The sequence below is a fragment of the Ostrea edulis genome, chromosome 6 (genome assembly GCF_947568905.1).
Source record: "Ostrea edulis chromosome 6, xbOstEdul1.1, whole genome shotgun sequence".
NCBI classification, from domain to species: domain Eukaryota; kingdom Metazoa; phylum Mollusca; class Bivalvia; order Ostreida; family Ostreidae; genus Ostrea; species Ostrea edulis.
The window spans coordinates 34,082,341-34,097,281 of record NC_079169.1 but is presented as its reverse complement, the minus strand read 5'-3'; the positions used below and the strand labels follow the sequence as shown (position 1 = coordinate 34,097,281).

At 35.8% G+C, this 14,941-nt stretch overlaps 2 protein-coding genes across 2 annotated transcripts; one reads left to right on the top strand and one right to left on the bottom strand.

Annotated features, from left to right (window-relative positions):
- Positions 1-1,987: 1,987 nt before the first annotated feature.
- LOC125648039 (oxidoreductase HTATIP2-like) lies at positions 1,988-9,623 on the top strand. The gene is made up of 6 exons (XM_048874932.2): positions 1,988-2,207; positions 3,008-3,197; positions 3,475-3,582; positions 3,824-3,961; positions 7,598-7,659; positions 9,377-9,623. The coding sequence occupies exons 2-6, from the start codon at positions 3,009-3,011 to the stop codon at positions 9,576-9,578; spliced, it is 699 nt and encodes a 232-aa protein (XP_048730889.2). The 5' UTR covers positions 1,988-2,207; position 3,008; the 3' UTR covers positions 9,579-9,623.
- Positions 9,624-12,868: 3,245 nt separating this feature from the next.
- On the bottom strand, positions 12,869-13,718 carry LOC130047253 (uncharacterized). The gene is made up of 2 exons (XM_056141876.1): positions 13,573-13,718; positions 12,869-13,373 (listed from the first exon to the last, which is right to left on the bottom strand). Exons 1-2 carry the CDS (start codon positions 13,716-13,718, stop codon positions 12,869-12,871), a joined length of 651 nt encoding a protein of 216 aa, XP_055997851.1.
- Positions 13,719-14,941: the final 1,223 nt, after the last annotated feature.

Genomic DNA, 14,941 nt, shown 5'->3' with positions numbered 1-14,941 from the left:
TAATTGGTACCAATATATATCTAATCCTTTAGATGTGCTCCATACAGTTATGTATGTATGAAAAACATTTATATCCAACGATTGGAACCAAGAATTCCAGATTTTTTGCATTCACTATTTGGTAATGGCGCGGTGAAATATAAACGTTCCCTGATTCGGTGTGATATTGACAATCTTGAGAAAAAGACATTTTTGAACGAAATACTCTTCCACAAATCATTTTTAGTTCGACTGAACTGGTCCGTTTGTAGTTCTTCAGAGGACGGAAATCTGAAAAGGCAGACAACAGATGAGTTAACGTGACCTTTCAATTCAGATAAGTTCAGAATAAGCATCATAGTTTCCATTCCCTTACCAAAATATAAAGTTTGCTGCATATGTGCCGCAAGTTTGCGGCAAACAAATCAATGTGCCAGAACTGTTTGTCAAAAGTGTGCAGCTAATGCCGCTAGCGGCATACAGTATGCCAAAAGTGCACCACAACTTTTCCTAAATGAAATAGTGTGCCAGAAGTTCACCACAACCTTTTCTTTGGTATTCAGAATCAAAACTGTGTGCCAGAAGTGCACCACAACTTTTTCTTTGGTATGTTTTCTACTGCTGTTCCAATGATAGATTACATATTTTATAGCAACTCGGTCATTTCTGTTCTTGAATCAATTTTTTGTATTTGTATTTTTGAATATGTTAAAGATTACTTGCTATGTCATTGTTCTTGAAAATATATTAATTGAATCGCTATTGTGCTTTTGTAACTACAGTTTATATAGGATCCCTTAATTTCGAGCAGACAGTGCCAGAAGTGTGCCGCAGAGTTGCGGCAAACTATGTACCAGAACTATGCAGCAAGAGTACTAGTGTGCCACAACTTTGCCACAAACTGTGCCAGAGAAAAAGAATTGCATACGAAAAAATATACTTGCAGCAAATGTGCTGCAACTAATTGCGGCAAACTTGCCGCAAATGCGCTGCAAATTTGCAGCAACTGTGTGCCAGAGGACTATTTTGGTAAGGGTATATCAAATAATTTGGACTTTTTACACACATGATACATTTTCCAAGTATTAGATTATCTACTGCTTTATTTTTTTCATATCGATCTACCAATGCAAACTTCAAACAACGGTTGGGGAAATTTACTTTCTCACAATGTTATTCAAAGTTACAGACATTTCCGGGGGGTGGGGTGGGGGGGATTAAATCACGGTAGTGATGTCTTCGGTACTTACACGGAGCTTATATGAAATGGTGTTTCAATCTACTCTGGTATTTTCTGAGATAGCAGAAATTCTTTTCGTTATCAGATATCAAAACTTCAATTCTGATTACAAGTATATTGATAATTATATGATAGATATTTTGATGTCAAAAATTATTTCCTGATATCGGAATATCCAAAATAATATCAAAAGTGCATTTATGATATCAAAGTTTTACTAATAAAAGTATAGATGAAGGGCCGGGCGAACACAGACCCTTGTACGCACCAGAGGTGGGATCAGGTGCCTAGGAGAAGTAAGCATAGGTCTCCTGCCGACCGATATCATAAAATCGATTTTCTTAATTTCATAATGTCAAAAATACAGGTGATCCCTTTAAATGATAATAACAATAATAAAATCTTAATTGTTTTAATTCACCTCGTTGGTCAATAGGTTTCTTACTGGATAAAACCCCGAACATTGATGTTCATCAAATATAAGTAGTCATGAAATCCTCCCTGATGAAGAATGTCTAATGTTGATTGTTTTCATGGTCAGTTACACGTATTTAATTAAATCATAGGTTATTATCAAGGTAAGAGTTTCTTCAATCAAACAAGACCACAGAAATAACCTATATATATGTAATACAAGCACTTCCTAGGTATGTATAAACTCTTTATCAGAGGTTTGTTCAGTTGTGTAAAACCGACATCTACACGTATTTCATTCTTACTATCGTTTGCAGGACAGTCCCTTGTATCACAAAATACCATCTTTTTCAGATTTACACACCTGACATTTTGAAAAAATCACACTGGGTAGTTTCAAAATAAAAACTTCTCATACCTCGAAAACAATGTAAGAGTGGAAGTTCCCAGACAACTTAAAAATGATATCGTCTGACGTTATCTCCAGCTGATTGTGTACAGTGCAAAAACGCAAGTCGTTATCAACCAGGACTAACAATGCAGCGGGTCAACATTTAAAGGAGGATCCTTTAAAGTGAGTGACTTATTTGCTAATATTGACCGTGTTAGAGAGATCATGGGATCTGAATATAAGAAATCTAGACCCGGAGGAAGGGGGGGGGGTGTTAGGGATCAGACACGGTTCCTGTATGAAACCGTCAAAAAATGATTGTCGAAGGGAGGCGGATCTTAGAATTCATAATGAACCGGGATTCTCTGTAGGTTTGCCGATCAGGACTCTGGTTAGCGACTGTGGCATGTCACATGATATGTGGTAAAAGGCATTCCATTAACATATATTTTGTTTACAGAAATAATGAGATCCTATGGATGTCAGTAACAGATTAGTCCGAATTTCCTATGTCAAAAGTCCAGCACTTAGCATCGTTTTTCAAAGGGAGGGGGAAGAAGTTGACTTAATTCTTAATTGTCTAAAATTCTTGACATGCAAGAAAACCCCAAAAAGATGCTCTCTTTCCCAAACTTCAAAATCCTAAATCGAGATAGAGAGGGAGTTCGTCCTTCACTACATATGGGATCTAGGTCCGTTATCAGTTGAAGCTTACATTCTTACCATTCAATACTACTGTTTGAAAACTTACGGGGGGGGGGGGGGGTGATCAGTCAATATATCTAACGTTAATGGTTGCAGCAAACTTTCGAATGCAAAACAGAAGGCAAAATCGACATACGTAAACAACGACTTTACAATGAATTTTTTTAACCCCACAAATTTCCCTGCAACGAAGACAAAATGTGCATCAGAAAATGTCGTATTTTGTTTTTTCACTCGTGTAGTGCGCAGTATTTCTATGTTGTTGATCTTCGTTACAGGATGACTACAGAAGACAACGACCAGGCGGCGCAGTTTCGACAGGAAGGCCACGTGGCTTTTGTGGTCGGCTACACTGGGGCGACAGGAAAAGAATTAGTTAAAGCACTGTCGACAACGTCACTCTTCAAACGTGTCGTGCTGCTCGGAAGACGAAAAACAAACGTCACGGAAAAGCTCGGAAACGAATTCGTAAGTTGATAAACCAGAAATCTTGTGCAAAGACTGTAGCTTTACTGTTCTTGACATAATAGAAAGAAAGAGGAAAAACAAAAAGATTATATAATTTATGATACATTATATGTAAGTGCACAAAATTAAATCATACGACACTGAATCAAAGATCCAGGACACGTGATTAAAAGAAGAAGTTATAGTGAACACTAATCATGCAGGAACACACAAGGCTACAAACAATATTCATGTATATACACTGGTACATGTGTATCTAGTTTTACAAATATTTCAGGAAGAAATAATTGTTGACTTTGAACATCTAGAAAATCATGAAGACGTATTCACAGGATGTGATGTTGGTTTCAATTGTCTTGGAACCACTCGATCCAAAGGTGGAAAGGTAATATGATAACATAATGTGGGATACGGTCAACAACAAAGGGTTTTGATTAGAATTAAATTTTAGAACGACTTTTGATGTGGATTTAATTTTAGGAAGGTGTTTTATTAGAATTTAATTTTAGGAAGATTTTTGTATGAGGATTTCATTTTAGGGAGATTTTTCATTAGGATTTAATTTTAGGAAAGATTTTAATTATAACTAAATTTGAGTAGATTTTTAAATTAGAATTTAATTTTAGGAAGGTTTTTTGAGAGTTGACCACGATTATGTCATAAAGACTGCTGAGTTTGCTAAGGCCAAAGGATGCAAACGTTTCCTCCACGTCTCTTCTCAAGGAAGCGATAAAGACAGCTGGTTTTTATACACAAAGACAAAGGTACTCAAGGAGGAGGGGGGGGGGGGGGGGTAAACGAGCATTGTAAATGTATGTCTTTATCTAATTGTCTCTACTCATCTTCCTTCTTCAAAAGACTATCAGTTATGTAAGACATACATCTGATATCGTTGCAAGCTGGCTATTTAGTTACACTAAGCATTACTAAAATAATAATGACGCTTGTTACAAACAAACCTTTTTCAAAAAGGATGAAAATGTAAAACTAAATTAATGTTTTCTATAAGTAAAATGAATACCATTTATTTAACTGGAATGTAATTTATTCACATGAATGTGTGTGTGTGGGGGGGGGGGGGGGGGGGGAGTTGGAGTTACATGTATAAATTCATATAAGAAAGGGTAATATTCTTTAACATTTGTGTCTATGGTTTTTTAAAAGTTTGTATCAAGTGTCCTCCAAAAAACATAGACACAAATGTACATGGGCTGGTTTATATTTTTGTGGCTTAATTTGGTTGTAGTAAATACAAATATAAAATTCCTATCAAAATGGGGGACCTGTAAATTTCTATGGCGTTCAAAAGTTAAAGAATATTACCCTTCCTTATTGATATTTAAAACAATACAAGCTGTAACCGTCGGTATTTTATCACCTACCCAAGTATGCGCCAATGAACACTTACCGATATAACTAATATAATCATATAAAAGTCAGCAAAATAAACAAGTGAATGTTGCTTGAGAGCATACATTTTTACCTACTATGAGAGTTTTGTATTTAAACCGCCATACTCTCGTACCCAATATTGGGAACCAGGCTAAACATAATCGGGTTGTTGAGACCAAGGTCATAGCTTTTTAACAAAGCTCGCCGTCTTTAGGAACAACCTCTTACAGTAAACTGATATAAATGTATGATATGCTCGAAGTATTTATATTTTTATCAAATGACCTCATAATCAAACTTTTCCAAAATGGTAAATCCTATATAAAATCAAGTTTTAAATAAACACCTACTAGAAACTACTGTACAATAATTGTTCTAGTATGACCTTGAAGTAGACATGATATTTGTACTAAAAATAGAAAGCATTGTTTCTTCTCTAACCTCAAGAAAACAGTGAAAAGCAGATGTTCAGCTTGTTTAATTTTTCACACAGCAAGAAACAAACACTACTAAATAGCTGAAAATTGTCCAAGAAGAATTTTGAGGTTTGCGTGCAAAAAAGACCATATCTGTTATTTGTTGAATTATAGAAATGTTTTTGATAGTTGTTATGAATAAGATTAAATTGTCAGTTTCATTATATTGCAATTTTTCTTCTTTTCGTTTTCTCTCTCTTTTTAAGATTAAGGTGGCAGGGGACAGTTTCTTTGGTTTTGAAACATGTGGATAGGGGGTATACACCAAAGTCAGATTATGATAGACTAATGAAAAATCATATTTCCCTTTTATGTCAATACTTGTATTTCATATTAGTGTAGTTAATAAATTATAACCCTAAATTACATGTAATCTATAAATACTGGTGCTGGTGCACAAAACATGCTCTGAGCAGGTTCCCCTTTTTTGCTTTGATTTTCCCTCATTTGGGCTAATCCGCACCACCCCCACACCATCGCAGTACCAAACATGGGGATTTAGATACTGTGCACAATCAAGAACCCTATCTGCCCTTCTCAAAAATCTACCTCTCATATGGGGCCATCCACCTTCCCTCACAGCTACAGACGTTTTGCTAGACCCTGCATGTTTTCACCGGAATTTCTTCAGCAACTGACCACGTGTCTTAGTTTCGTATTTGCACCCATCTATATGCTAGGGATCATGGTGACACCTACATGTTGTATATCAACATTTTTATCAAGCACTCAGCTACATTTGACATGCATCCTACAATTGTTGTATACATTTTTACACATGTAATATCACTTCAAATATGGGGTATTTCCAATTTTTGAAAAAGTTGACCGGGCCTATAGTGCGAAACTGTCCCCTGCTACCTAAAAATCCTGCAAAATTGTTAAGTCCTACGTAAATTAGATCATCACATAATTATCTCCCTTGTGTTGAACAGAATTTCAACCAATGAAATAAATTAAAATTTTCACATCATACAATTTCTACTAATCAAAAAGGAGAGGAAGTGTTTTTTCCGAAGACTGTAAAATACTTAAACTATATACGTCCTCCCAAGAAGACGGTAACAAAGATGGAAACTACACATTTCGTACGTTTGTTTTAAAATATTACATCGTGTCTTGAATGGCTGTAAACGTATCTTAAGTGTCATCTTCACATTTCAAGTGTTATTGATTCGTTACCTCGCACTAACCCATGACATCAGTCACCATTCAAAACATGGTCTCGAGACGGAGCATATGATTGGTTTGCAGCCTGTAGCGTGGACCCAATCAGACAACGGCTTTTATAATCGGTCGAAAACGAAACTAAACACACATGGAGCGGCATCGGCAAAATGGTGTAGAATATTTGTGACCGTCGATTGATTTTCGAAAATTTATTTTTTTAAAGAAACAATGAATCGAAGTTTTAGAATACGAGCCGCATAAAAACGACGGATTGCCCAAGTATGTTTGTCGATTGTGTTTCAACAAATTGAACAAGTTATCTAAAATATTGGAATAGATTATAAATAGTACAACATTTAAGGGACTAAAATGTGAATTATTAATCACGTTACATATAAAATCTACACGCAATGTTCATGATGTTGAAAAAAGTACCCTACGAAAATCATTCTTTACTTTCTGTTTTTACTCTTAGCAAACTTGCATCTTAAACAAGGAATCTCATTGGATGATTTAATTTTAGCTTATTGTGTCATCCTCTGTCCCAAATCCATGTTCTGAATGGTGATTGGTGTCAAGGGTTAGTGCGAGGTAACGAAACAATAACCCTTAACTTGCGAAGATGCTTAAGTGCAAGAAAATGATAATTACGAAACTGTACATACCACTCAAATGATTCTTTTTTCCCCATAAAATTTGCATATTGGATATCTGTCACTCAATCGGAACTCCTCGAATGTCTCGCGCACTTCGAGGAGTTCCGATTGATCTGTCACTTGCGCAGTGCCTCTCTTCCGGATTATTCCGAACTTGTGACCTCCGAGGTCAATGCACATCGGAGATTACGAACAGGAATTACAGTCATGATGAGAATAATTCATGAATCGATATTTTCTGCTGATTTGACGGGTTCATTGCTTCAGAACCACTCTGAATCAATGAAATTATATATATATTCAGTCAAAAATACGTTATTTTATGTTATTCTATTCGTTCTTTTATTTTTCAATTTATTTACCGTCAGTTACGTACAGTTTGTAGTGCTTTAATAAGAAATAAGTTCACACGCTTCATGAAAAGTAAGCTGGCGGGAAGAGACGCAGTTCATACCCTCATGTATAATTTCAAAAAAGAAATATATTCAATTTTACTGTTGATGCTTTTATTTCTGTGTCGGAATATATCCAGCCGTTAAAATACTCGTACTCTTTTTAATCAAGATCCGTGCGCACATTGTTCACATTCATAGAGAAATGTCTATCATTTCAAATGGTAAAGATATCGAAGGTAAAAATCTATTAATATTTGGAAATAACATTGATCAATAAAGACATAGCTTACTGCTATTGAATCTTTTTGAAGGGACTTGTCGAGGAGGAACTTCAGAATTTACAGTTTGAACATTTAGCGATATTTCGCCCCGGGTGAGTAAAAGCTTCAGTCACCATTCTATTGCTTCACTTTATTTCTTACAGACGTGTAGACATGTTCACGTGAGAAATAAATTTCATTATTATATAGCTAATAAATAGTCTATTATAAAATCTGCGTAAAATCTAGAGAATGTTAGCGTTCAATATCCTGAGAATTTATTGAACACTAACTTTGCATTGCGTAAATTGTATGCGCCCGAAACATTCCGTGTATGAGCGTTCAATATTGACGTTACCGTAACGACGTAAACAAGTTAAAATGGCTGACGACGGTCCTCCGAATCTGACAGAGCCGGTATTTGATATTTACTTAAGCAAAATGTTTTACTGTACATGAATTATGATGTCTCCATTTACAAAATCAGTTTGCTTCATGCATTAATGACGGGTTAAATATTGAACAGTTCAGAAATGCTATAGGGTTATTGAACTTATATTGGTGATTATTGGCACGAGTTGGCTGTAAAAATTCACGAGCTTGCGAGTGCATTTTGACAGCCAACGAGTGCCAATATTCACCTATATAAGTTTAATAACCCTTTTATTATATAGCTAAAGTATTTAGTTGTTAAATTATATCCCTTTTCACTCAAACTACTCCAAAATAGACGAGAATTCATCAATATTGGCAGTGTGCAATAACAGCATGCATTTCTTAACTGTTCAATATTTAACCCGTCATTAATGCATGAAGCAAACTGATTTTGTAAATGGGGACATCATAATTTATGTACAGTAAAACATTTTGCTTAAGTAAATATCAAATACCGGCTCTGTCAGATTCCGAGGACCGTCGTCTGCCATTTTGGCTTGTTTACGTCGTTACGGTAACGTCAATATTGAACGCTCATACTCGGAATGTTTCGGGCGCATACAATTACGCAATGCAAAGTTAGCGTTCAATAAATTCTCAGGATATTGAACGCTAACATTCTCTAGATTTTACGCAGATTTTATATTAGACTATTTATTAGCTATATAATAAATGCTGTTATTGCACACCTTCACCTTAGATGCCAATATAGATGAATTCTCGTCTATTTTGGAGTAGTTTGAGTGAAAAGGGATATAATTTAACAACTAAATACTTTAGCTATATAATAAAAGGGTTATTGAACGTATTTAGGTGAATATTGGCACTCGTTGGCTGTCAAAATGCACTCGCAAGCTCGTGCATTTTAACAGCCAACTCGTGCCAATATTCACCAATATAAGTTCAATAACCCTATATTATTGACAATACCTAGGCGTATGAACTGCGACGCATCACGCCGGCATACTTCATGATGCGCGTTTACCGGCGTGAAGCTTTGCAGTTAATATCCTCATGAATTATCAAAAATGAATTTTTTTTTTAATTTACATATCTACTTTCATTTTTGTGAGCATTCCCAGCTGTTGAAATAGACATACTATTTTTATCAAGATTCTTATGTGTTTTGTGTAAAGCTGCAGCGCATCCATGAGAAAATCACTATCATTACAATTTGGCAAAGATACATGTATTTACATGTTACATTCTGGTTTGAATTTCTTTGTGATTCTGACTTCGGTTTGTGAGCTTCAGTTTTCAATGGTGATGGCAACGCATACACCACACTCTTCAAATTTAAGCAAACCCCGAGTCCGCCTCTGTAGTGACGTATGGAATCGAAAGAAAAATCTTTGATCCGCCTTTGTAGTGATTATGACTAGATTTCCGATTCAGGTTCCTGTTGTGTGAACGCGAAGAGACACGGATCGGTGAGAAGATTGCTGCTTGCTGCTTCTCGCCATGCATTTGCTGCTGTTTGAAATACTCGGCCATGCCGACTGAGACTTTGGGACTGGCAATGGTGAGAAGAGCCTGTAGGCCGAATGGCACAGTAGAGATTATTGATAATCCAACTATTCATTATATTGCTACATAACGTGGACACTCGATGAATTAAAATAAAATAAAATACAGAATTGTGTTTGGAGTATCACAAGTTTTTCTACAACGCATTGTGTAAATTATTGAGTCTTTTATAACGAGTTTCGTTTCAACATCATTCACATGACCTTGTATCCACAGCAATTCATTTTTCACTGTTTCTGACCTATAGTGAAAATAGCTGTATTTGCGATTAAAAGATCGACTGTGTGCAGTATAACGAGTTTTTCAAACACACACACACACAAAGCACAGAAATAGCAATGAACTCTTAAATGAACCTAAGTGAAGAAATATTTAATATAAAGCACTGAAAATTTCACTTTATCCAACCCACTTCCGTCCCTACCCGGGGATGAACTCATGACCTGCGGAACTAAATCTCCTAGCAGCATGTAACCAGCGCGCTAGACCGCTTGACCATCTAGGCAAGTCATAAAACTTGCCTTCGATGACGATGGAATTCTCGCCACGCTGTCACATGCTACACGTCACTGAGAATGGAAATGGGATACATTCTCTCTCTCTCTCTCTCTCTCTCTCTCTCTCTCTCTCTCTCTCTCTCTCTCTATGTAAAGTCTTTCATCAGTATGGTCACTTATGGGACAATGTATGTCTTGTTTTATACTGCTGCTGAATATTATAATTGAGCTTAGATGTGTAAAACAGGAAACTTACAATAGCTTTTATAGCCTCTGGGGCTTGGGATACTTTTTACTAATACTCAGATGACCGATAAGGCCTATGGGCCTCTTTTTCGTAAATAATTAGGTAACTCGCCTAAATGAGTAGTTATTTTTGTTAAATTGTTCCGCTTTTTAAAAGGACCCCATCCCGTTTTGGAATAGAGCGATTTCTTGCCAAAATTGGAAAACCTGTAACGAATTTAAGGGCGATCGTACGTTTTTGGAATTTTTTACACCATATAAAGAGCAGATATCACAAGCAACTTCTGCATACTCAAGCACAGGTCTAATAACTGCTGTGTATGATTTGTATAGATTTTTCTTTGCATTGAAAATCTAAGTGTTTCATGAAGTTCAAGGCGTTTATTTACGTTCACATCGTACAAAATCATCAATATACTCAGACTAGTCGATATGTTGTAAATGTTGTGAATATAACAGACCTACAGTGTAAATGTTGTGAATATGACAGACCTACATTGTAAATGTTGTGAATATGACAGACCTACATTGTAAATGTTGTGAATATAACAGACCTACATTGTAAATGTTGTGAATATAACAGACTTACATTGTAAATGTTGTGAATATAACAGACTTACATTGTAAATGTTGTGAATATAACAGACTTACATTGTAAATGTTGTGAATATAACAGACTTACATTGTAAATGTTGTGAATATAACAGACTTACATTGTAAATGTTGTGAATATAACAGACTTACATTGTAAATGTTGTGAATATAACAGACTTACATTGTAAATGTTGTGAATATAACAGACTTAAATTGTAAATGTTGTGAATATAACAGACTTACATTGTAAATGTTGTGAATATGACAGACCTACATTGAAAATGGGTTGAATATAACAGACTTACATTGTAAATGTTGTGAATATAACAGACTTACATTGTAAATGATGATGGACGGATACACATTCAAGTCTATTACCTTATTATGGTAATTTTGAAAAAATCGATTTGTTTTTAATTTTATGAGAAAAAAAAGCCTTACCTATGTTATGATTGAATTGAATTCAGTAGCTATTTAACCTATATTTAATCTCCAATAGATTATCTGAAGCATGCTGGAGCACACTCATTAGAGTAAACTCATTGATAACATATTCTCAGTAAATCATTAACGTATGTCAAAAATAGAGAAGGCCCTGAAACAGAACCGTGAGGTATACCTGCATACGTATTAAGACTAAGTGATATTAAATCTTTATACATTATGTTTTGAAATATGTCGCTCACATATCTAATGAACAATAATGATTGTAAACTCTCAGCGGGTAAACCAAATGTCTGTGATTTAGAAATGGGATCATCATGTCATACTCTGTCAAAAGTTTTGAAAAGATCCTTAAAAAATAAACCAAAATTACACATCATAATTCACCGTCGTCGATACTTTGAACAATGTTGTGATAATTTTCTACATGTATTAATTATAAAGTATATAACATCCGGGCAAAAACCGGTATTATATCGATGAATTTAACAGATTAGTATAGAAATGATTAACAACGTGCTTGAAAACAATTATTTTCATAATCTTACAAGCACAACTTATTGATGAAGAGGTTTGTAACTGGGGTCATCTTTTTTTATAAGATAAATTACTTGAGGTTTTTTCCAGTAAATTGGGATCATATTTTTCTGACTTTTCGAATAACTTGTCATTTTGAGATTGTATTCATAGTAGATTGCAAAATTCTGTGTCTGATATAACCAGTATTGTGACATTTTGTATCTGACACAGCCAGTATTGTGACATTTTGTATCTGATATATTCAGTATTGTTACATTCTGTATCTGATATATCCAGTATTGTTACATTTTGTATCTGACGCAGTCAGTGTTGTAACATTTTGTATCTGATATAACAAGTACTGCAACATTTTATATTTGACTTAGTCAGTGTTGTAACATTTTGTATCCGACACAGTCAGTATTGTGACATTTTGTATCTGATATATCCAGTATTGCAACATTTTAGATCTGCGTCAGTCAGTGTTCTAACATTTGTATCTGATACAGTCAGTGTTGTAACATTTTGTATCTGATACAGTCAGTATTGTCACATTTTGTATCTAATATAACCAGTATTGTTAAGTTTTGTATCTGATATAACCAGTATTGTAACATTTTGTATCTGATACAGTCAGTATTGTAACATTTTGTATCTGATACAGTCAGTATTGTCACATTTTGTATCTGATATAACCAGTATTGTTACATTTTGTATCTGATATAGCCAGTATTGTGACATTTTGTATCCTATATATCCAGTATTGTAACAGTTTGTATCTGATATAACCATTACTGTTACTACTGTAACATTTTGTATCTGATACAACATCATCATCATCGGCATTTTGATTAACGTTCAGGATTAGGTGCATCTTCCACAGCAGTGGGCTCCCTTACAGGTAACTGGCTTGCTGCACGCATGGCAGACCTAACAGTTGACTTCCAGGCATCACTGTCCAATGGGTTGACATCACGAAGACCTCAATCCCGCTGGTCTTTTTCTAGCTGTGCTTTCCAGGTCATCTTTGGTCTCCCTGGTTGTCGTCCTCCCTCTTTTTTCATATTAAAGACATTATTGATTGCGCCACTGGATCTAGCAACGTGCCCAAACCAACGTAGCCTCTTCTTCCGCAGGATATAGCGTCGAGGTCATCGATCCCAAGTCGTGCCAGTAGCTCGCTTGATCTGACACTAGCCATGTCTTCTGGCTTTATCCTGCAAATCTGTCTGACCATGGCTCTGTCATTTAGTCGTAGGCGAAGGAGATCCGGTTTTGGCAAAAGCCACGTCTCACTTACATACAGCATCGCCCTACGCACATATGTGCTGTACAACCTGCCACGGGTCTTATAGGAAAGATGACGGGAAGAGAGGACAGGCAGCAGTTCCCTGAAATTATTCCAGGCCGTCTTCACACAAGTGATCGTTGAGAGCACACATCCTCCAGCCGCAGACAGCATGTCACATAGGTAGCAGAAGGAAGCTACTACCTCTAGCTTGTCTGTTCCAACTTGAACTTCCTTCTGTGGCCTCCCATCTATTGGTCGAGTAGTTCCCAGGCATCTAGGGCAGGGTAATTGGGATCCTCTTTCAAGTGCTTAAGACCGCTGCACTTCTTATGCACCCAGTGCTTACATCCCTTGCAGTGTATACTGTTGCTGCCTACACCGGTACGGCACACGGCACATGGGAATTCGCCCGAGCTCTGCAGAAGATCCAAGCCTGTGCCACAGATCATTATATTGGTTTTCTTAGCATTGACTCTGAGTCCGGATCCTTCCTCTCCATTGCCTCCTTCCAGGTCAACAGTCTACTGACACATTCTTCCAGGGAATTTGAAATGATGACAAGGTCATCGGCATAAAGGTCCTCCCAGGGCACTCCTGCTCGAAACCAGTATTGTAACATTTTGTATCTAATACAGCCAGTATTGTTACATTTTGTATCTGATACAGTCAGTATTGTCACATTTTGTATCTGATATAACCAGTATTGTCACATTTTGGATTTGATATAAGCAGTATTGTTACATTTTGTATCTGATATAACCAGTATTGTGACATTTAATTTTTGTATCTGATATATCCAGTATTGCAACATTATGTATCTGATATAGACAGTGTTGTTACATTTTTTATTATATACCCATCAATGTATCGTTCGTTGATACTGTGGATTTCACAGCGTGTGATCCGGTTTTCCGGATCACCACACTGTGGTTTTCTGATTCCGTATCAGTATCCTCTGAAACTGATGCCGTCACAATGACGTCACAATGCATCAACGCAACGTTATTTGTGGAAAATGTTGACCGCGTCACAAACGAAACAGCGTATACAAAACATAATTTCATGGTATGTCTGTGTTTTTGATAGTTTGAATTACATTTATTATCTTAGAAATGTGGATCTAAAATGCAGAAGGGGGTATATAATAAATTTATCATTACTACAGTAACTTGATCCGAAGAGTTGGATCACGTCTCGTTGACAGGCGCGGATCATCAGATCAAACTCGACGCTTCGCGTCTCGTGTGATCTGATGATCCGCGCCTGTCAACTCGACGTGATCCGACTCTTCGGATCAAGTTACTGTAGTAATAATATATATGTATCTGATATATCCAGTACTGTAACATTTTGTATCTGATACAGTCAGTATTATAACATTTTGTATCTGATATATCCAGTATTGCAACATTTTGTACCTGATATAACCAGTATTGCAACATTTTGTATCTGACACAGTCAGTATTGTAACATTTTGTATCTGATGTATCCAGTATTGCAACATTTTGTATTTGATATAACCAGTATTGTAACATTTTGTATCTGATGTATCCAGTATTGCAACATTTTGTATTTGATATAACCAGTATTGTAACATTTTGTATCTGATACAGTCAGTATTATAACATTTTGTATCTGATATATCCAGTATTGCAACATTTTGTACCTGATATAACCAGTATTGCAACATTTTGTATCTGACACAGTCAGTATTGTAACATTTTGTATCTGATGTATCCAGTATTGCAACATTTTGTATTTGATATAACCAGTATTGTAACATTTTGTATCTCATGTATCCAGTATTGCAACATTTTGTATTTGATATAACCAGTATTGTCA

Coding starts and splice junctions, on each gene's coding strand:
- LOC125648039 (XM_048874932.2), top strand. CDS start 3,009: ATGACTACAGAAGACAACGACCAGGCGGCGCAGTTTCGACAGGAAGGC. Junction 3,198..3,474: donor AAAAGCTCGGAAACGAATTC/GTAAGTTGATAA, acceptor CAAATATTTCAG/GAAGAAATAATTGTTGACTT. Junction 3,583..3,823: donor CTCGATCCAAAGGTGGAAAG/GTAATATGATAA, acceptor ATTTAATTTTAG/GAAGGTTTTTTGAGAGTTGA.
- LOC130047253 (XM_056141876.1), bottom strand. CDS start 13,718: ATGTTACAATACTGGTTTCGAGCAGGAGTGCCCTGGGAGGACCTTTAT. Junction 13,374..13,572: donor AGGAAGGATCCGGACTCAGA/GTCAATGCTAAG, acceptor ACCCTGCCCTAG/ATGCCTGGGAACTACTCGAC.